At 38.9% G+C, this 22,454-nt stretch overlaps 1 protein-coding gene across 1 annotated transcript in view; it reads left to right on the forward strand.

Moving 5' to 3' along the window:
- The window catches only part of LOC131690457 (protein bric-a-brac 1-like), a 575,339-nt gene that overhangs the window by 429,999 nt on the left and 122,886 nt on the right, over positions 1-22,454 (forward strand). The window contains exon 2 of the mRNA XM_058976241.1: positions 9,170-9,227. Coding sequence (XP_058832224.1) covers positions 9,170-9,227 — 58 coding nt within the window. The remainder of the gene's footprint in view (positions 1-9,169; positions 9,228-22,454) is intronic.

Consider the following 22,454-nt stretch of genomic DNA (forward strand, 5'->3'; position numbering starts at 1 on the left):
TAAGCCAAAACGCAGTTATCTGACACTATTCCATCATTCATGTAACTGATTCATAGCACTTTTTGTACTCAGACGATGCAGTGTACATAAGAGAATCACAAAACTACGTGTGGATTTTGAAGATAAACAGGATACTACGAAAAACTCTGGAGTCTTCTATGGGGTGGTACGTTCCAAATTGGATCGCCTTAAACTTGACCCGCATTTCTTTCAACCAAACGACAGGCTACCCGGGTACCGAATAAATTCATTTCGTTCCCGGGAGTCTGGATATTCCGGGGTGTGTGCCAGTTTGGTCTGGAACGTTCCGGAGTCAAATCATCAAATAATGATAAGATGGTGTATTCCGAAGCGATTCCAAGAACAACAAAACCCACAGTGCTACGAATTCCAAAATACCGGATGTCGCCATCTTAGTTTTCAACATGGCCTCAGACATCGTTTTTTGCGTCTACTCGTCAAGATCGTTCCAAAATCGCCTATATTGTTGAAGTGCGGGCCAAAGGCATCTTCAAAATCCGTCTCTTCCACTTTTCTAAAAATCTTAGTTTCTTTCGGCTTCATTTAAAACAATTTTCAAGATAAAAAAAATGGCTCCCGTGATGAACAGAACGTCTAAGGTTAGGTGCGCGTGGAATTCCAAAACTGTGCACAGCCTGCTGCCTCAGGATCGATCTGAAATACAAAACTATGTACACCCAAAACAATTTCCCAATGTAAAAAAGGCATTACATCCTTTCGTGCATATTCCGAATTAGAATCATGCCTTCTTTGCATTGTAGACCAAACATAGCTACAGCATTATACCAACACAACTTGATTCGCGATGAAATAAATTGATTGAGAATGCACGCTACCATATGATCTGTCCGCATGTAAAAGTATTAGTTTGTTTTGCTTGCTGAGTCTGCCAAAAAGGTGGTGTATTCTATACATGAATTCCTCTGTGGTGTTTGTAAAAACTTCTGTCTTCATACACAGTTACGCTTTTTTGTCTGCGAATAGCTAAATTCCAACCACACTAAACGCGTGAACAGTTTACGTTCACGGGTATGTGTGATAGACGCATTGTTATTTTCCCATAGCGAATGGTAAACCAGTAAAATCATCGCTCTCTCATTCCACGCTTCAGAGAAGAGTGGAAGAAAATTATTTGTGTTCAGATTGATTTGCGATGATCGTTGACCAGGGCGATGATGTGCGCTGGATACGCATGTTCGGGAAATAATACAAACTGAAATGACCCCATAGAAAATTTGACAGTTGATAAATTTCCCAGTGGGTTTCGTCGGTGAACAATTCTTGTCAACTTATTAATCGCCAGATTTAGTCTGTGTAAGTCTGGTTCCAGTTTTAAACTACCAACTAATCGATCGATTTAATTGGTTGAAGTAGACCGATTTCAGCAGATTTCGTCGGCCGTATTTAATGGGGTGTCGTATCGGTAGACGCCCATGTTAAACCCCCAAAAGATTCGGTGCAACAATCGACCGATTAATTTATGATATGGTCGGCCGATTGTGCCGACGCAACCGATTTAGTCGATGAGAAAATCGGGAGGATTTTCTATGGGGGAGTAACTGCCACTGCTGCTCAAAAGTGCAAACACGTCACCAGTGCTCTTAATTTTTTTTTGATACTTTAAACTTAGATACTAGTAGTGTGAAATTCTGATATGATATCACCTGAAAGTACTGTTAATATGAGGAATGCCCGAAATGATTGGCGGACGGCTTCTATAGGACAAATGTTGAATTAACTTCTTAGCCCAATGTTCCCATATATGTAACTTTTTCCTGCGTATAGTGCGCTTAAATAATCATTTATCATTATTAACATTTATAGTCTAGCCACAAGATGCTAGAACTCGCATATCGCCTGTAAATTTAGGGTTGAGAGAACGCCGAAAGATCAACATAATATCAACCAACACATAATCATCACCCACACCCCACCAATTTGATGATGCTTTAAACAGTTCTCTCCTATATGTAGCATGTAATTAGTAGCAAGGCGAAATGAAAACAGGTCCTTGAGCGTGTATTAGTATTTTCAGAGCACACATGTATCCGAACGGAGATAACCTTTACATGTGTATTAGTGCGGAGTCATTTTAATACTAATACTCCGATATCGTTAAATTCACTAATACATTCCCAACTGTGGGTTTGTGTAAGTTTCTGTGGTGTAATCGCCATTTAATGCATTTTTGTCCCGGTCCAATATCGCTTTATATGCATTATACCAGTTACAATGCAAAATTCTCATTTGAATCATGCTTATTCGCATGTAAATCATACGGTTCGCGTTTTGGGTGTAATAAATAAGTCTCTAAAGTAAATTAAATTTATTTGAGCAATGTTCTAAAACGTCAAATTTTAGCGTAATGGTGCGATATCGAACTTAGAGATCGATGTGTTAACCCTTTTTTCCACTTGAGGGCTTCACTACAATAGTGAATACAGAGAATTTGTACATTTCATCAAGATCGGCGTTACACTACTAAGATGAGCATAGGGTGAATGGGTCTAATACCGGAGATATGTCGCGTTTCACAATATATTCACATAAAAACACTCGCAGCGTGTTCGTGAAAATGCAATCGTGGTACCTAAATCGAAGATTTCAGACTTTCGCTTGTGTACACGAAACATATGCGCGATTGTTTTCAAATTTTAGGTTTGTTCTAGAGTTTTAAGTGGGAGTTTTGAGCCACTTGGATATTTTCGGGTGTGCAGAGCAGAGTGAGGTCAAGTAGGACAACTTTTTGGTGATTTCAAGCGATTGCGTTTTTGTACAGATTTTGGCAAACAAGCACTCGTGCAAAAGGTTATACATCTGGTAAAATTTTGGCAATAAATATTTTATGCCTGGATAAATATTTTTCAAACTAATGTACACGCCTAAAAAATCAGCGGTTAAACTTTTATTTGAAGGGTATAACTACTGGAAGTTATTTAAAAATTAATAATACAAATAATCCATTGACGTCATTCGGGTAAGAAAATGAGGAAGTGGCTCATGATCACGAAACCACGAAAATGAGAACATGTTTTTTCAACAACTTCGCCTGGTTTTGTACTTGCGAATGACTTCTTCGGTGTCCTCGTCGTCGCCAGAGTGTGGAATGGAAGTTGTGCCATCCAGTTCATGTGGTTGGTTAGCTGTAGGACGACCACGTTTGCGCTTCGAAGTATTTTTCTGGGTTTATTTCTCTTCTCTTTTTTGATCATGTTTTTTCGATCATTTCGATTTTGATAACGAGCACTTTTCTTTCACACGAGCACATATTGTTTAGAACGAAAGCTTGATTTGCTTGGAAGCTGATTAAATTCTGACGCCATCTTGAACAGAAGCAAATTCTTCCTTATGTTTTCTTTACTTCGTTTTGGCGTTTTTCGCACAAAATTGCGCACCATTTTCCTGCCATTAATAATTAAAGTTTTCATTATTGTGGTCATCTATAGTCCCTTAAACGGCTGACGGCTGAGTTCTTTGCATTAAAACAAACTTAGAATAAATGCACACGCTTACCAGCCGTTACCTAATTTTGAGTAGAATCCTACCCAAAATGGACTAAAGTGCATCTCCTCACTTTTGGGTAACACGCTTTGAACCTAAATTTTGGTTTTGGTTTGGTTTGGGTTACGGATAACCCAAGCGTTGGGTACAGAGCGGGTAACCCAAAGTTCGAGTAACGATCAAATAACCCAAAATTTGAGTAACGAGCGGATAACCAAACATTTGAGTACTAAGCGGATAACCGAAAATTTGAGTACTGAGCGGATAACCGAAAATTTGAGTACTGAGCGGATAACCCAAAATTTCTGTAACGTTCGGATAACCCAAAATTTAGGCTTCCAGTATCAATATGGGTGTCATTTAAACATGTATTATATGGATGATTGGCATTGGTACTAAGAACCACCATCAATATCATTTGAAAAGTAGCCATTCGTAGAAGCTGAAAATTGATTATTAGCGCCATTTTGAAATCCAATATGGCGGCTTCCGGTTACCACAAAACATGTAAAACCACCATCAATATGGGTGTTGTTTGAAAGGTACGAAATTAATAGAAGGCGAAAATTGATGATTGGCGCCATTTTGAAATCCAAGATGTCGGCTTCCTGTTACCACAAAACACTGAAAACCACCATCAATATGGGTGTCATTTGAAAGGTAGTGATTAGTAGAAGGCAAAAATTGATGATTGGCGCCATTTTGAAATCCAAGCTGGCGGCTTCCGGTTACCATAAAACACTAAAAACCACCATTGATATGAGGGTCATTCGAAAGGTAGCAATTATTATGAAGTGAAAATTGATGATTGGCGCCATTTTGAAATCCAAGATGGCGGCTTCCGGTTACCACAAAACACTTAAAACCGCCATCAATATGGGTGTCATTCAAACGGTAGTAGTTAGTAGAAGGCGAAAATTGATGATTGGCGCCATTTTGAAATCCAGGATGGCGGTTTCCGGTTACCACAAGACACTAAAAACCACCATCAATATGGGTGTCATTTGAAAGGTAGTAATTAGTAGAAGATAAAAATCGATGATTGGTGCCATTTTGAAATCGAAGATGAAGGCTTGTGGTTACCACCAAACACTGAAAACCACCACCAATATGAGGGTCATTTGAAAGGTAGTAATTAGTAGAAAGTGAAAGTTAATTATTGACGCCATTTTCAAATCCAAGATGGCGGCTTCCGGTTACCACAAAACACTTAAAACCACCATCAATATGGGTGTCACTTGAAAGGTAGTGTTGAAAAAGAATATTTCGCAGTGATATACGTACGAACCACCACGTGATATTTTGAACTTAATCAGGAAAATGGAAACGTATTTCATGATTTTGTTAAGTTTCACAAGCACGAATGATGACTCGTGGCTAATATATTAGGAAAAATGAACCAGCCAAAGAAGCATGAATCAATCCATGAATAATATTCAGAGTGGCTTGAAATAGTAATATCTCGCGTTTCATGTTCAAGAGGGGATAAATCATAAATCAGTTCACGCCGCATAGTCGGACCGCAAACAATATCCCTAGCGCTGTGAATAAAAAAACGAGTCAACATTTGATTTGTGAACAATTTTCATAAAGTTGTGAACTAAGTCACCGGTAGGGAATCAATTTAATAATTACACGGCGAAAATCGAAACTGAAGTTCACGAAAAAATGCCTTCTTAAATAAAAGTGTTATGCAGGTGCTACGAAAGGAAAATAGAACATTTTTATAATACTCGGTTCTGTTTTCGCAACGAAAAACTGATTGCTCTAGAATTGATGGCACTTTGTTCACAAATTTGAAAACATTTTTTTCGTAGTAGCAAAATTAATTTGAATCAATGCACCTAAAAAGTTAATTTTTAGTAAAAAGATTTTTTGGTATTCATTTCATTCATTTTCTAATTGAATTTATTAAATTTAATAAAATTGATTACGTTAATGCAAATATTTTTATTATTTATTATGACAATTACCAATTTAAAAAACAACTCAATGACTTAATTATAATTAAATGAATTTAAGAAATATACCATAATAAAATTTAGTAAATTATCAATATTGAAAATCGAATAATATTAAATAACGAATAAAATGCAATAAATGGTAAGTATAATGTAAGCAACAAAATTAAGAAAATCTATAAAAAATTAAATAGAGAAAAAATTTATTTAAATGAATAAATACATTAAATTGTAAAAAATTCAATAAGATTACTAGGTTTTCAAAATTATCCAATTCGCCATAATATTGAGATTAATGAAGTTCGCGTTTAATAAAATAATAAAATTAAATCAATTAATTAAACTAATAAAATAAATTAAAGAACTCAATGAAAGGACAGGCGTAACAAAATTAATTAAATCAATAAAATGAATGAAATGAGGTTAAACGAGCAAAGTTGGATTTTTGTGTTCCAGATTCTTCTCGTTAGCTACACAAACCGACTGGGCCGATAGCTAGATGGTTGAAATTTATGTCCTGGTTGGCACAGAAGTTATTTTTAATGAATTTATATGAATGATAAATAAAATAACTGAAATAAATAACATAATCAAAATCGGTCCGCTCCACTGGCTGCTAATCGAATCCAGTATCCTTAATAATTATGGCGAAAGCGCATTACTCTATGTTACAGCACAGCTCTGGAAACAGAACTATTTATTTTATGCTTTTTATTTGATATAGTTTATATATTCAATTTGTTTTATATATTTTATTTATATAATTTCTTTTTTTCCCTGATTTTATTTATTTTGTTTATGTTATTTATTTTAGTTATTTTATTTGTCATTCATTCTATATTCATTTCATTCGTTAGGTTCTCATCAGTAAAAATAACTTTTGTACCAACCAGGACATACATTTCAACCATCTAGCTATCGGTCCAGTTGGTTTGAGAATCTGGAGGAGAATTTGGAACACAAAAATCCAACTTTGCTCGTGTTAGTCATTTTGGTCCGAGCATATTGGAGGAAGACGGAGGGCGAGGCCTGCTCCGACATCGTTCACCCCGCAGCATACTGCGTTGTCCAGCTTGCAGTAGTTCGTGCAGATGCAGAAGTGATTCGTGTAGTTAACATTGAATAGCTGTTGATAGTTGGCTCGGTAACACCGGAACCAGAACTTCAATCCTAATTACGTCTGATTCCCTTTCATTAGAAACTAAGATGTGTATTTAATTCATGAACTTTGTCACTTACTCGAAGCCAAAGTCGTCAATGTGGATTTAATTTGGCGTCGGTGAGCCAGAATCAAAAATCATTTAGATAGCAAGATGGTACCGTTTTATATGGGAATTTGGTGTGTGGCCACGCTCTTCAACCCGTAACTCCGTAACCAGAGCTCTAATCCAAATAAAATTCATTCGTAGCCTAGAGGGATGTTGCACCTTTTTAATTGAATATAATATTGTTGAAATCGGCCCAGCAATAACTGTGAGAAATGGATGAGAAATTTTTGAAACACATACACATACACATCACATTTGAATAGCTAGCAGTGGGTCGTTAGGGCATCAGTAAACCGGCAGCTACGCTCCACCCGGAATGTATGGACCTCAGCACCTACTGGCTACTACCGTTGTGTGGGATAGGTCCACCGCCGGGGACTAGATCGAGTAGATCGGAACGAAGCGTGGAGCTAAAGGGACCACGGAAACGAACATCGGTAAAGAGAGAAATCAACCGTCGAGGAATTCACTGCAGGGTAGATTCACCGCCGAAGATTATACGACTATATCGTGACAAAAAAGGGAACTACTTGGCTGACGAAAAAGACATCGGCACCAAGAGAAATTCCGCTGCCAGAAAACTCTCAATCGGAGTAGGATAGTTCACCGCCAAATAATATCCGAGTAGACCTCGACGAAGCTGGGAGCTAAATGGTTCAAGCAAGCGGGTAACAGTGACGGGAGAAATTCCTCCGTTGGGGAACCCTCAGTCGGAGCAGGGTGAGTTCACCGCAGGGGACTATCCGAGTAGATCGTGATAACGCTAAGAGCTGAATGACTCGCGGAAACAAGAGCTGAATGGCTCCTGAGATCAGCAACTAACAGCTCACTGGGATGAGAGCTAAATTGATCTTTCTCAGCGGTAGGACCTGTGTCCTGCCATCCTACTTTCGACACTGAAAACCTCTAATGAATTCGAACTACATGGGAAAGCGGCACAAGACGGACTGTGATAGGAAAAGAATAGGATCAAAGATCTACGATCACTGACGGCGGTGGCTGAGTTAGACTGAAGTGATTTTTATTTGGTACTTTTTGCTGTTAATAATAATACAGTAGCGAGGGTATGAGCATAGATTACGCTCTGCTGCAACAGTAATAGATGTAGAGCTAGGGAAGAGTCTAGAGTTAAATCAAAGCTCAAAGGTCTAGCCATTTCATGAACCAAGTGAGAACTCAAAATTTCGAGCGATTGCAAAACCTTTCTGTATATGAAAGGCATAACGTTTCGTTGCATCGGCCACTTTGTCTCAATAGTTGGTCCATCCTGAAAAACAAGGTGCGTCAACTAAAATACTGACATACATAATTAAAAAATGACAATAAAAACACTAAAACACCGCAAGGCACATCTTTAACAGCCTTTTCAAGCAAACGAAACCGCCAATTTTCGCCAATATGACATTGTTGTTTTGAGCCACAATCGACCGCCGCAAGGCCATCCTCGGAATGTCTGAATTGATCATTGCACCACGCAAAGTAAAAGCATCACAATCGAATACTAAAAAACAGCCCAAAATGTTAAATTTCCGTTTCAACTGATCTACGGCTGATGTTGCTGCTGTTGCTTCCACCTTTTCGAACTGCTTCTGCTGCATTGCGCCAACAGTCGAACCCATCGGACCCCATCATTGTTGGCAAACAGCAAATTATATCGAACATGGATTTATATTTTATTTGCAACTAATAATTTCCGCCCCCTCCGTACTTCTCCATGCGTCCTTCGATCTTCCAACCAGCCACGATCGTAAAACTTTGCCGCTCCAGTGCGTAGGACTGGAGCGATTCACGACTTCTGTGCAGCACTTGCACCCCGACCGCCGCGGCATCCGACATGTAAATCATGCCTCATGCTTGTTCTCCTTCGGCCGGACCCGGCATCGATCGATTCTTTTTTCCTCGAAAGTGAGATCCTGTGCCAATCATGATCGGCCAAACTCCACGCCGTTCCGATAACGAGAATAATAATAACAATCATAAAGTGAATCGCAACCGTCTCAAGGTCTTACCCGGGGGCTATCGAGCAGCAAAAGGAATTTTTTTTATTTATTATATTTTATTATCATACTTTTCCACCCCGTCGGTAGGCAGACTTCGGGCCCCGTAGCTGTTTTATAGTACGTTATAGATATATTATATTGTTTAAACCTCCCGAAAATAAAGCGAAAAGAATGAACCTGCTGGCAAACCCTTAGCCGGCAATTTAATGAGAGCTACCTAACAATTCTAACCGGTCTTTCCCGAGATTCTCACTTGAATCGTTCCTGGATGCTGGAAGGACATAGAAACGGATGGGGGAAGAGGGGGCGTATTATTGCAGACTTGGTCCGCGAAGAGAACTAAATATATACATTTTCTCGAAAATAATACACTTTCCCAGAGGATACTGATCTTCTTCTCTATTCTGTTTCATTTCAGGCGAAACTTTTGGAGAACTCCCAGGCCTGGCTTGGTGCATCCACATCATCGATAACGGGTAAGTTTTTTTTCGCCGCCAGAATGCTTCCGAAGATTATCGTTTTCTAATGCAAAGTGGGTTGATGATTACCGGGTGAAAGAACTTTGACGTTTTTAGTCAGAGTTGAGGGATATTATTTAACGTATGCTCCTTGGGTAGATGTCTAACGGTTGTTCCTGACCAAAACCGAACCAAATAAAAAAAAAGTTTTTGGTCAAAACTACCTAACACAATTGTACATCGAAACATATTTCAAACTTTCAATGAACCCTAAAAAGATTGAATAAAAAATAACGATAGAACTATGGCTCCATTATCCTCCCTTCCCACACTTAATCAACCATCCCATTCAGCAGCACAAACGGGGATGTTAATTGATTTTAAATTATAAACAATGTCGGACCTTGGCTTATGTATTTATATCTGGTATATAAGTGTTACAGTGTGTATTTGTGGGTTGGTGAAATATCTTCAACCGTGCCAGTATTTTTTTTTTCAACCCGAGAATTTCATTGCCATCACTACGACGAGAGTCAGGACAACACTCGCCCACCCATAGTTAGCGTCGTTGTCGTCACCCAACCCCCATCAGCTTCTCGTTACATTGCCGTGAACCCGTGGACCAAAAGCAGCCATCGCAGGATTCGGCACTCTCCACTGCTCATGGCACATCCTTCTATTACCTCGGCAAACATTTACATCAGCCCCTTCCATTACATCGCCAGCACCGCCGTCGTCGTCATCGCTGTCGTTTTTTTAAAACGGGTACATTTTTTTCCGCGATTTTCCCTCTGCTAGCGCGACGACAACAGCAAGGACGACGTAGACGACGATGATGATGATGTTCTTCTGTACCAACTGTACAATTCGCCTCTTCATCGCGAATATTGTTGTGTATATATTTTCCAAAACAAATTTTCCCTCCTTCTGCTCATTTTCTGATTGCTATATAGAAAATTTAAAATTTTTATTCTGTTATTTTTCATCTCGGTTTGGCTATTTTTTTCGCGGCTCACACTCCTTCTGTTCCCGAGGGGGTGGAAACTTATCTCATTGCAGCAGAACGGGGGGAGGGCGAAATTCGGCTGTTGTGTGCTTCAACCTGGCCACCCATTCAAACAACAGAACGGGGTTGTGTGTATAATAGGAGATGGCGTTATCTGGGGCTGTTGAAAAAGTACGTACAGTGTCAATCAACTGAATGTCCTTATTTGGATACAGTCGGTAATGATGACAAAGTTGTGGTTAACTGCTTGGTTTGAGGAAGAACTTTTGATAGATTATTTCTATTTTTGACACTACAAAAATTCATAATGGATAAATTTCGCCCCATGTGAACAACAGCGTCATAGATCGTACGATGATCTCATAGTCTTGAAATTTGAATGTTCTAGCTAGGATTGGTACTTGCTCAGCTTAAAAGGCTCTATTTGTTGAACGGACTATACGCCGGCTTCTGATCTATTATCTAAATAATATCTGATTTCTTTATTTAACATGAAAAATAAAGTTTGATTTTGCACTTTGGGTTCTTCTCATCAGTAACTGACACCATCTTGGCACCAGTTAGATACTAAACTCAAAAAGTCTCACATTTTGTGCGAATATCCAAACAACTGGATAGTGCCGAGTGATGTCTCGGGAAGCGACAACAAAAATTGTGGTTTGCTGGGGAAAATAGTGAAATCAAAACATTTTTCGATTTGTCGTGGAATTTACCTTTCGACTTCATCTCATCAGAATCCGACACTAACTTAACCTTCCGTCAGTCGCGCTGAGTGCACGCTGCTCTGAAAATCTAGCGGAATTGTCTTAGAGCAATTGCGGCTGCTGGTTCAGTGAGCCATTTGCGCGAGTTCCGGAGGGTTAATGACAGGATTAAGTAAGCGCTGGATTGACGCTAGCTCCAAAAACGAAAACTCTATTTGTGTTTCTGAGCAAACCCCTAGTCCTACGTGGTGTCCCACAAGAAAAAGAGTTCTGATTAAGCTGATGAGAATTAATTGAATCGAAACTTGGTTTGGCTTAGCAAGCCAATGCAGTATGTATTTTTCTTTTATGGAGAAAAACTCAGGAAAAAACTTTTCTTCACTAAGGAGAAAATTGTTTAAAACCACATTAGCACGTGAAGGAGACAAAACCTATAACTAAATTTGTATGTTGACTTCTATAACCAATTCAGTTATAAATTTTGGTCCCTTCGCGTTAGAATTGGATTCTTGGAAGGGCTACCCGTTAGAATTACTATTTACAATGGCACACGAGACGGGAAGTGTCACCAACTAACACACTGATTAAAGCCAATTGCAGCGAGCCATGATTCTGGTTGTGATATTTGTTGTTCGGTTCAGATGCGCGAGCGAATGGATTTTACGATCGCGTGAGCATGAGCGTTTATATATTCGCGCTTGATCAGATTATTAGCGCTGCAGCGTTCACTAAATCATCGAGGCGTATTTTTTCGAAATCATGAACGTGGTTGTGCATGGACGACCGCGATTGTATATTCGTCTTCAAATTTCATCGCTAAGGGTTCAAGCATTTGTACACTAAGGTGTTCGATCACGTGGGCAATTTGTAGGTAGCGTGTGTTAGTGTGTATGCAACTTCGCGTGATTAAATTCGATATTAAAATCGTTATTTAATTTTCAGTGAACGATTCAGATGCTAGATGAAATATCACTAGAATTCCCGGTCATGTCGCCATGGAATGTGTTGTCTAGTGGATGTGAGCGTCAACACGGGTGTTTGTAAGTTCAACCTTAAGACAGCGTTTGTAAATTTATAAGTACTGAAACGTTTACTTAGCCTCCGTGGTGTTATCTTGTTTGCAAGATCGCGGGCGTAGGTGTGCATGGATGATCACGAAGGGCTCGAGCGTTTGTATGTTAACGTGTTTGTGGCGGCTGCTAGTGTGTATATAATTTCGCGTGCATGAATTCGATTTCATAACCGTGAGGCCATTCGCGTGTGTTCCTGACTGATCGCGCCGATCGTAAATCTGAGGCTTAATTTTCAGTGCACGGTTCAGAATCTAGAAGAGGGTTTCGCCTTGTCACAAGAGTCCCCGGTCATGTCGGTCATGTTGTCTAATGGATATGAGCGACATTTCTTTTACTGGCCCAACTGAAGGCATGAGTCTAGGTTGCTAGAATCGAGAAATGAAACTTCAGGACGTGACCGATTCATGATCGCGCGAGCTCAGGATTAATGCCTCAGACAGCGTTTGTAAATATATAAGTGCTAAATCGTTCAGTTAATTACCGTTTAATGTTTTATTGTTGGCAAAATAGCGGTACTCATATGTTAGAATGATTGCAATGGCATATTTGCGTTTATAACCAAGTTTGCGTTATTGCAAAAGCCACGAGCGTTTGTACGTTTAGAATGAGAGAGTATGTGAGTGTATATGAAAGTGTATATTTGTGGATTTCTAGACATCGTACTGATTATGCTCAAAACAATCCTGTGGATAGATGTTGCTACAAATTCAACGAAACTTAACATCTGTTTGATTTTAATGTCACCAAATCTAGTTATAAGTTAGCTATTATGAATTTTGAATTTAGATAGTATGTTCTATTTCTTATAATCTGTACGGTATCTACCGAAGATCGGAACTAATCAATAAAATAAAAATACGCAATTGATAGGGTTAGTGAGTGATAGTTTAAATCTAATTTAGTAGTAAAAGGGAAGAAAAATTATCATGGCATATAACGATAAAGAAGGTGCAAAGAGAGTAGAAGGGTATAAATTAGCCAATACTATTTTTTGAGTACATGAGTAGTGGAAAATCAAACTAATAGAATTACAACCAAAGCAGACTAATGAAGTAGCACATTTTACATACAATCAAACTACTTGAGCTCATTAAAATGCCAGCAAATGACATTATTCTAACATAAACGACAATTGCATTTTATTAGAATCTTTATCATACTAACCTGGAATGGATGATTCACGTGCAACAACAAATTAATCGTACCTTAATCTATCCAATCCAACGAATCCTAGGAAGGAAAAAATTGCACGCGAAACAATAAATTACCCACTATTCTATCATATACACCAGTTCTGTATCCATTCCCTGACCCAGCTGTCAGAAATACTCTGAAAAATACATACACAGAAAGACATACGGCTTGCACATAACAATTTACATTAAGGCGAAAGGTTACAGGATCGGCTGCGGCGCTTTCTCGAATTTTTAAAACTTTTACGTAAAAGATATCAACAATCCCTCTCGTGTAAAGTTGCGCAAGGAATTAAGCTATTTTTTGGTATAACTAAAATTTTAAAATTTTGATGATTACTCACGGCTAGCATTTTCTAGTTCGAACCAAAATATCTCCGATATTCTATTCAAAAGTACCCCATATTATTGCATAGGATTGTAGCTTGCTTTGTGTAGAATTTTTTTTTCGCTTACATTGCATAGCTACGATGCTTCGTTTTTGAGTTATTCATATTTTAGTAAAGTTGATGAAATACCCATATTTGCAGCCGCATTTCTACCAAATGCCGTATGTCCAGTCTAACTTCAGTGAAAACGAATACAAAGCGCACGCGCATGCAAGATGTCGGTTTTGTGCCAGACCGGACTAAGCGATATTACATTGATACAGAGAAAAACGTGTACAAAAATTGAATCTTTGCATTCTTTACGGTATTATCCGCAATGGATTCATTTCATAATTCATGCTAATGATAACATTTTTCAAATCTGGTGCAAATGAAAGGTAGCTGAAGAAGAAATTCTTGATTCAATCCTATCATCATCTCATCTTTTGAGATTTTGCTGCTTAGTCCTGTCTGACTTTACACCGATTATATAGCAGAATGGTGAAACAGGTAAAAAAAACACAAATGACGGTTAGTGTTTCCCCATTGATGATTTCTATAGTCTGACTGTTGATTTGAATATTTCATTCTTTCCGATGTGTTATTATAGTTACTAAACTGCTTGGGCGTTCAATAATAAGGAATGCCGTTGAGGTGGAGCTTCCATACTGCATTGTCAGTAGCTTTTCGCAAGTTCTTGAGAGGTGAAAATTTGGTTACCCACCCACTAATGAAGAATAAATAGAGGATAAACTGCTTGCCGGGGAAATAAACGCACAATTCAAATGTTTATATTTATCAGGCTTATGATGTCAACTTGCGAGAATTATAGGTACATAAATTAGTGATTCTCCATTATATGTTCATCCAAGACTGCCTGCTGAAATATGCTCTCTAAAATGTGATTCTGTAAATGTTTGGGAGAAGAATTCTACACTCTATGTTTGAATGAAGAATTTTTCTCCCAAACATTTACACAAAATGACATGTTAGAAAGCATTTTTCAGCATTGTATGCATATGTAGCATTAGTCGTTTGTTCGATCTAGTAAAAGCTTTTGCCAAATCGAGAGAGATTTTGAAAATGGTTGTAGTTTTTAAACATCCGTGTTTGTTTTTGCTGATATATGTTTCCCTACAGCTTATTTATCTTGTTGGGTGATGAATTCGTTATTGTTGCTGGCTTGAACATTTCGAATAGAAATTCGTTCAGTATACTCTTCGTATAAAGTATGGATTGTTGCAAGTACCGGTCAATCACATTGCTGAAAACCGCCTACAAAGTGTTCACCGCCGCCCATAGAGAAAAATGGGAAATACAGAGCAGGTTTTACTGGGGAATGCATCACAACAAACGAAATATTCTCGATTCGACTAGTCTTTCAAAAATGTTGTAATTACAACATGCCACCTGTTTATAGATTTCAAAGCCGCATATGATACAATCGATTGTATGTCGCTTCCCAGAATTCCATTTCCCGGAAAACCGTTTTCCAGAATGCCATTTCCCGGAAAACCATTCCCCGGAATGTACTATTTCCCGGAATATAATTTCCCGGAATGTCCCATTTCCCGGAATATCGTTTCCCGGAATGTACCATTTCCCGGAATACTATTTTCCGGAATGTACCAATTCCCGGAACGTACTCGGCAATTTGTTATACTATTGAAATTTGTTATACTATTGAAATCTGAAGTACTTTGAGAACATTTGCATTTAGAACTATGTTGCTACTCAAATATTTGTTTGGTTCCCCTGTCTTTGCTCGCTGATCATGTTAGGGAATTTAAAATAACTAATTCTCATGTATATGTAATTTTATTTGAAATCATTATCAATCAATCGAAGGTCCAGAAAATAGCTTTTGCTAAAAGAAGGCGATATCAAAGTCGTAATTTAGTTTAAAATGAATAGCATTTCAAAAATATATTACGAAAATTTTAAAGAAGGCATATGTATTTATTGCATTGAAATCAAATAAATTCTAAAATTATTGCCCTTGATTTACTATTGTTCCAAAGAAGGCTAATTCACATAGAAATTTTTAATACGAAGTGAAATTTAAAATAACTGAAGGCGTTTTCAATGCACTGTTACTGTAAACAAATATTAGTGCGAATAAAAATCAATAAAAGTCCAAGCGTATTTTCAAAGAAACTTCATATAGATAAAAATAACATTCAACATAAAAATCCAAAGAAGATTGCATATTTTTAAGAAGGCAGCATCTCAGACAGATACATTCACAATCTATAAAATTTCAAAGGTTCCAAAAATATTTATAACTGAATTTTAGGAAATATTTATATTTTTTCGTTACCTTTTACCTAATCTTCATAAAAATCAATCAACGTATTCAGGGCATTTTTAGAGTACTAATGATTGGTTATCATAAAAATGTTGCCAACGTTGTGGAAAACACTGCCTTTTCAATTTCAAAGATGGCTGCAATTCAAGGCGTTCTAAATTGATCGTTACGAATTAAAACCATTATAAAGTACGGTATAAGCATATTTTTCTTTGCGTAATAAGGAGATGAATCAAGATCCCAAAATGGGATCCATAATACAACTTATGCAGCACCAAAAAATATTAATTTTAAGTAATTTGTTCAGCATTTTCCCGCCAGCACGTTTTTTTAATCTGAGCCCGAAATCTATGTCCTGTAATGTCTGACCTAGTGTCAAAAACTAAAGTTTTTTTTTGATTCCTTAGAACGATAGAAAGTGACTTACGTAGGATTTTTTTCGCTATTTTAATTTTACGCGAAACGCTGAAAATATCATTAAAATCAACAATCAACTTCATTGCTTTCGTTTCTCTTAGTCTTAAATTTACCGAAAATAGCCAAGAAAATCGATTCAGACATAATTTATCAACTAAAATCCTTCGTACGTTGCTGGAGAAATTAATTTAGAATATTCTGTGAATATTTCAAAGCTCGTGGTTTGACGTGGATTTAACAAAAAACGCGTTTGAAGTTTTTAGTCCGCTTGGAGTTTACCTAAAAACGATAGGACAGAATTGATAATATATACAATTAGGTATTCTGTTCGCCTTCCATTTTCTGTTATATCATTTTATTTCAATAACAAAATTTTCAAATCTTAAAAATTCTACAGTGGTGTATTATGCTTTCCACCGAAGATTACCACGCGACGGAATCGATTCATAATAGTAAAAGAATTGAAAATATACCATTTTAACTAATTCCGCAAAATTTGGAACAAATATCAGGCAAAATATAGGGCCTGTTAGTCAGGATGTAGACGGTCATGAATTTATTCACCCCTTCACTACCAGCGGTGGGAAAATTGGAAAGTATTTGTTACTATTGTGGTACAAATTTAATTCATTGATATCCCATCCATTGGGGTGCTTTTTATTCCCCACACGATTTTTTTTTAAATCCTTCCAAGTTTCTTCTTGGTTCAAAACCAAAAGCCGTCCATAAGCTGTTCACATTAATTATTTTAATTAATCATTAAATTAATTAAAATAATTTTTCCTAACATCGCGGAATCGAAAAGATTAAATCTTTAAAATGACAGTTTTCCAAGCTTATCGCTATCTTGTTTTTTTACCGCAATAACCACTCGATCAAAAAAAAATTTAAAAATATTTTCAAACAACTTTTCATGTTCTAAAGTAGGTAAAATCTCCTAGAACACAATTAGCTGCATAGCAGTTCTTCTAAAAATAAGTTTGGTCGGTGAGGTACGAGTTTTTTTTATTTTCCGGGAAATGGTATTCCGCGAAATGGTTTTTCCGGGAAATGATACATTCCGGGAAATAGTTTTCCGAGAAATGGTACATTCCGGGAAACGATATTCCGGGATATGGTACATTCCGGGAAATAGTTTTCCGGGGAATGGTATTCCGGGAAATGACGCACAACCGATGCAATCGATTGAGATCATCTATGGGATCTAATACACGAATATGTGTTTCTAGCTAAACCGACATATTTGATCAAATCGACTATGGATCGAGTGATGTGTTACGTCCGAGTATCGGGGACACTATCAAGTTCTTTTGAAACTCAGAAAGGACTACGGCAAAGTTGTGGAGCCTCTTATCTAATGTTTTTTTAATATCTTCTTGAAAAAATGCGGCAATAAATTGTAATAAATATGTACACGAGAGCAAGAGGCTCGAAGGAAGAAACATTACACCTTATGCTCATATGCTCGGTTCTAAACCAGGAGGCGTGTCAATCATTATTTCAACACTCCAATAACCAGACATCGAAAGCGAAATTTCCAACTCGTTACATCTTAGCAGTTTAGAAAATATTTCAAACTACTATTTTTTGGGCTATCTAGACTACTGTATTACTACTACTGCATTTAGATGCGACCAAAGTTCAATTTTCTGCGACTAAAAAGTCGGCGCAAGTACTACAAAACACTGAAAATTACAATTATGTGGAAGAATTTGAATCTATCGTGAATAATCATGAATGATGTAACCTTAAATTATTTGTATGTGAGCGAAACATTTCTAGAAGACCGTTGATAGTTTCCCATGTAAGGAACAAAAATATCTTCACAATACAATACAGAAAATTTATCTTCACTGGATTTATTATGAAATTAGTATATATATGAGTGAGACATTTCTAGACTATTGCTGATAGTTTTAACTCAATGAGCTTCATATATAGTTCAGAAAATTTTCTTATTTTCAATTCAGATTTGTTATTTGGCCGAGTCTCATATACCAATCGACTGTGTATGTTTTTTTGTTTTTGTTTTTAGAGGATAACAAAAAACTTCCAAAAAAGCCATGAGACTGCAATAAAAAAAATATACAAAAGTCTAACGTCTCAGGGAACTGGTTTGTCTAGCAACCCGAATCGCCAAAAACCACTACTCTTGCCCAAAACCTGAGTCCTCCCCGGCACTACCTTACGTAATTACTTCGGGGAGGGGGTTTTTATGAGCATAACACCCACTCTAATTCCACTACTTAGCAGTTAGTTCCTTCAGTAGGGTTACAGCACTACTCCTCGACGGTGTTGTGTTCTACACCATCAACACAGACTGGCAATTTCTGCATAGCAGTCAGAAAGTTAGCAGTGGGTCGAAACTTTATGCTCTTCCCCTACGAAGACAATCTGGGCGGCAAACTTCAGAGTGTCTAATTTACCTAGCCCTTCCCTTGTGCCACTCTGCACCGAAACTTTCTTCTCGTACCATTCAGCGCCACTTACTCGTTCAGCTCCGGACTTGTTCGCAAACTACTCGGTCCAGTTGGATCTGGCCTACTCCGAAGGAGAATTCCTAGGCGAAATTCTCCCGATACCGAGCGGTAGATTTCTCCCGATGATGATGTTCGTTTCCGTGAGCCAATTAGCTCCCCGCTTTGTTCCGATCTACTCGATGTAGCCCCGGCGATGGACCTAGCCTACTCTACAGACCAGCCAGTAGGTGCTAAAGTCCATCCAGCGATTCCGGGTGGAGCGCAGCTTCCGGTTCACTGGCGCCCCAATGATCCATTGCTAGCTATTCGACGCGGTCTGATCCCCGGCTGTGCATCTACCCTACTCACGAGCTATCCGGTAGGGTGTTAAGGTCGGTCCGGCGATTCCGGTTAAGTCTGACGTCCGTATCACTGGCGCCCAGATGACTAGAACCCGGTTCTACGTTGCGTACTACTCAACTGGTCCCCGGCGGGGGACCTAATCTACACCAACGGAGAGTTCCCCGGCGGCGGAATATCTCTCGTATCCCAATTTGTGGTTTCACGGCGACTTTCTAGTCTAGGTCGCTACTTTGTTGGTCCATTCGCCACTTCCTCTGCATCTCGGAGAGTATACTCGTAACCACTCTGCGGACAACGTCCCAGGTATGCTCGTCGTGGCTCATCTCTTCGACGATACTGTCAACTATCACACCTTACGAAAACTTCTTCGAACCTAGACCACGTGTTCCGGTGTCTCTGCACGTTTACACACTCCGGGCAAAGGAGTGACGAAGCATGTCCAAACCGGTGCAAGTACTTCCGGAAGCATACGTGCCCGTACAAAATCTGCATCAAATGTAAGTTCACATCTCCATGCTTCCTATGCACCCAAGCTGTCACATTTGGGATTAGTCCTCAGCCATAGTGATGCATTTTCGGGATCATGCCGGCGTTACTACCTCCGACGATATTGTTCTGTAACCACTCGCGACTCGTACGGGCATCAGCCGGAATGTCCTGTTCAGCTTTTCACGGCTCCGTTTGGTTTGCAGCGCAGCACCCCAGGGAACCCCATATCGAAGCATCGATGACGAAACGGTAGATAGCAGACGTCCTGTGCTGCTTTCGGACAGCCGAAGTTTGGCATGATTCCGGTCGTCGGTTATCACTCAAAATTGTGCCCTCCAACGTCGATCTGAATCCGCTGCATCGCTTTGACGTTGCTGACCAACAACTTGTGGTGAGTTATTTGCAGCTTGACTCCGTTCATCTAGCACTCGATCGCGTCTATTGTCTCCGTCACCAAAAACTCCACTTCTTCATGTGTCTCACCAAGCACCGTTAGTTACATATCGTCCGCGAAACCCACGCAGAAAAAATATTTTGTAATTTTAAGTTTATTTTCATGCACATATTTGGAGCATGAATATAAATGTAAAATTAAGTTCCACCACAAATACACACGACTTATCGTGCTTTCTTCAACGAATTTTATTATAATTTTACACGTGGATTGAAAATTACAGTTGCTTTAAACGGAAAACCAATGCACGGAAAACCAATGTATTTTTACTCGAATACTGTTGTAAAATGAATGACATGTAATATTACACGAATGAAAGTGTAAAATTGTATGCTGTTTGATGCTCCAATTGATTTTAACGTAATTTTCAATCAAATTTTTGGATTCAATCGTTGTATGTTTACATTCGTATTGATTTACATGCCGTTTAAATTTCATTATTTTTTTGTGTGTAGCTCTTCAGGATCTGGTATAGATAGTTGGGAACCCTCATTCTGTGCAGCGCTGCAGCAATGGCTGTCCACTTGGCGCTGTTAAATGAAATCTTAACATCTATCATGATCACAGCCCAATATCGATATCCTCTTCACTTCTGTTTAGATGCCTTCTCAGCACTCTTAAACATTGTTAGAATTGCATCCACTGTTGACGCTTCTTGCGCAATCCGAGCTGCCTCTTAATTAGTCCGCGCTCTCCCTCCGTGCATTTCATCAACCTGTTAAGGACGATTCTTTCCAGGAATTTTCCGAGTGTATCCAGTAGACATAAGAGGCCGGATCGTCCGGTGGCTGCAGTACCAGCTTCTATACCTTCCAAATTTCGGGGAACCTTTATTTAAACACTTCTGCAGCATCATCCTGAACACGTCCGGATATGCCAGGATCGCAGCTTTCAGCGCCCCGTTTGGTGTTCTATCCGGACCGGGGGCTTTCTTTGATTTCAGACACTTCGATGCTTTGTCGAGCTCATCGTTACTTACCGATCGTCCATGTGTGCTCCTTCTTCTTCGCCGAATGGTGTTGGTGGCCAGATAGTTGCATAATGCTTCGGGAAAAGACCCTCGATAACTATATTCAGCTTACTCGGGCACGTTTTGGCTGGCGTCCTCAAACCCTTCATTTTCGCCATCACGACTAGGTACGCGTCCCCCCAGGGATAAGCGTCTACTTCTCGTCACAGCTCTTTGGGGCAATCTGATTTTTTAAGTCTCTCAGGTTACTCTCCAAGCCCCAGGCGTTGAAGTAACCACCAATGACTAACGGCTTCCGACCGATCAACTACTCGGTTAACTGCTCCAGCATTAGGCTGAACTGCTTTACCGTCCACCTTGGAGGAGCGTAATAGCTACACACGAAGACGCCGTTGATTTTGGCGATCACGAAGCCCTCATATGAGCGTTCTACCACTTCTTGAATGGGGAATCTGCCCATAACTTTTATCACAACCGTTCAATCGATATGAGAGTTCCCAAAATCGGTATTCCAGCGGGAGAACGCCCTCCAGTACTACGAGACTCATCGTATTGGTCGAGTGCATGCAACCCAAGGCAATGCGCAAGCAACGATACTGGATTCTCTCCAGTTTGATGAAGTGTATGCTCGAGGGTACTTTTTAAAGTTTTTTGCACCTCCCCCCCCCCCCCCCCGCCTAAAAGGACGACCGCTTGCCTTGCGATGACTTCAGTCTTCTTGGATATTAAGAGGGCTTTTGACTCAGTTTCTTTCTGAGAAGCTGCATCAGAATGGTCTTTCACCGATTTTAAATAACTTTTTTGCTAAACCTGTTGTCTGAAAAGCACATGCATGTCTAAGTTCCTTGTTCAACAATTTTTAAGTAAATGACATTGACGATTGTCAATTCATGCACGCAAGGGCAACTTGCAGACGACGCGCAGTGTCGCCAGCCGGACAAAACCTCTAAAATTGGATTTTTCATGATTTAACATTTTCTTTGTTTGTAAAGTGGTTTATTGAAGTTTTCTCAAAATATTAGGTCTTGAAGACGAAAGATAGATTTTTTACAGAACTTCAAAGGTGAAATAGATGATCAATTCTGTAAAAAAATGTATTCAAACCTATGTTATTCAAATGAATATATCTTTTTAGTTAAGATTCCGATTAGGGTCGAACTGGTTTCATTTGAAAGGTTATTCGCTGGACTTAGAACTTCCCGAGCAAACGAAAAGCTCATAATGCCCCCATGACCATGGTTCAAATTCACCCCCACTGTATGGTGTTTTGATAGTATTTGGAATGGGTTCAACCCATGAAAACGCCATCGCCATGGTCCGGAAGATCTTATTTAAAAATCATATTCTGGTGCATTTATGGGCTTTTGAGACCATTTCATGGTGTTTTGATGGTTATAAAATTTTGCGCGAACCATGTTAATGGTATAGTTATGGGGTTGTA

The sequence above is a fragment of the Topomyia yanbarensis genome, chromosome 3, assembly GCF_030247195.1.
Source record: "Topomyia yanbarensis strain Yona2022 chromosome 3, ASM3024719v1, whole genome shotgun sequence".
Lineage (NCBI taxonomy): Eukaryota > Metazoa > Arthropoda > Insecta > Diptera > Culicidae > Topomyia > Topomyia yanbarensis.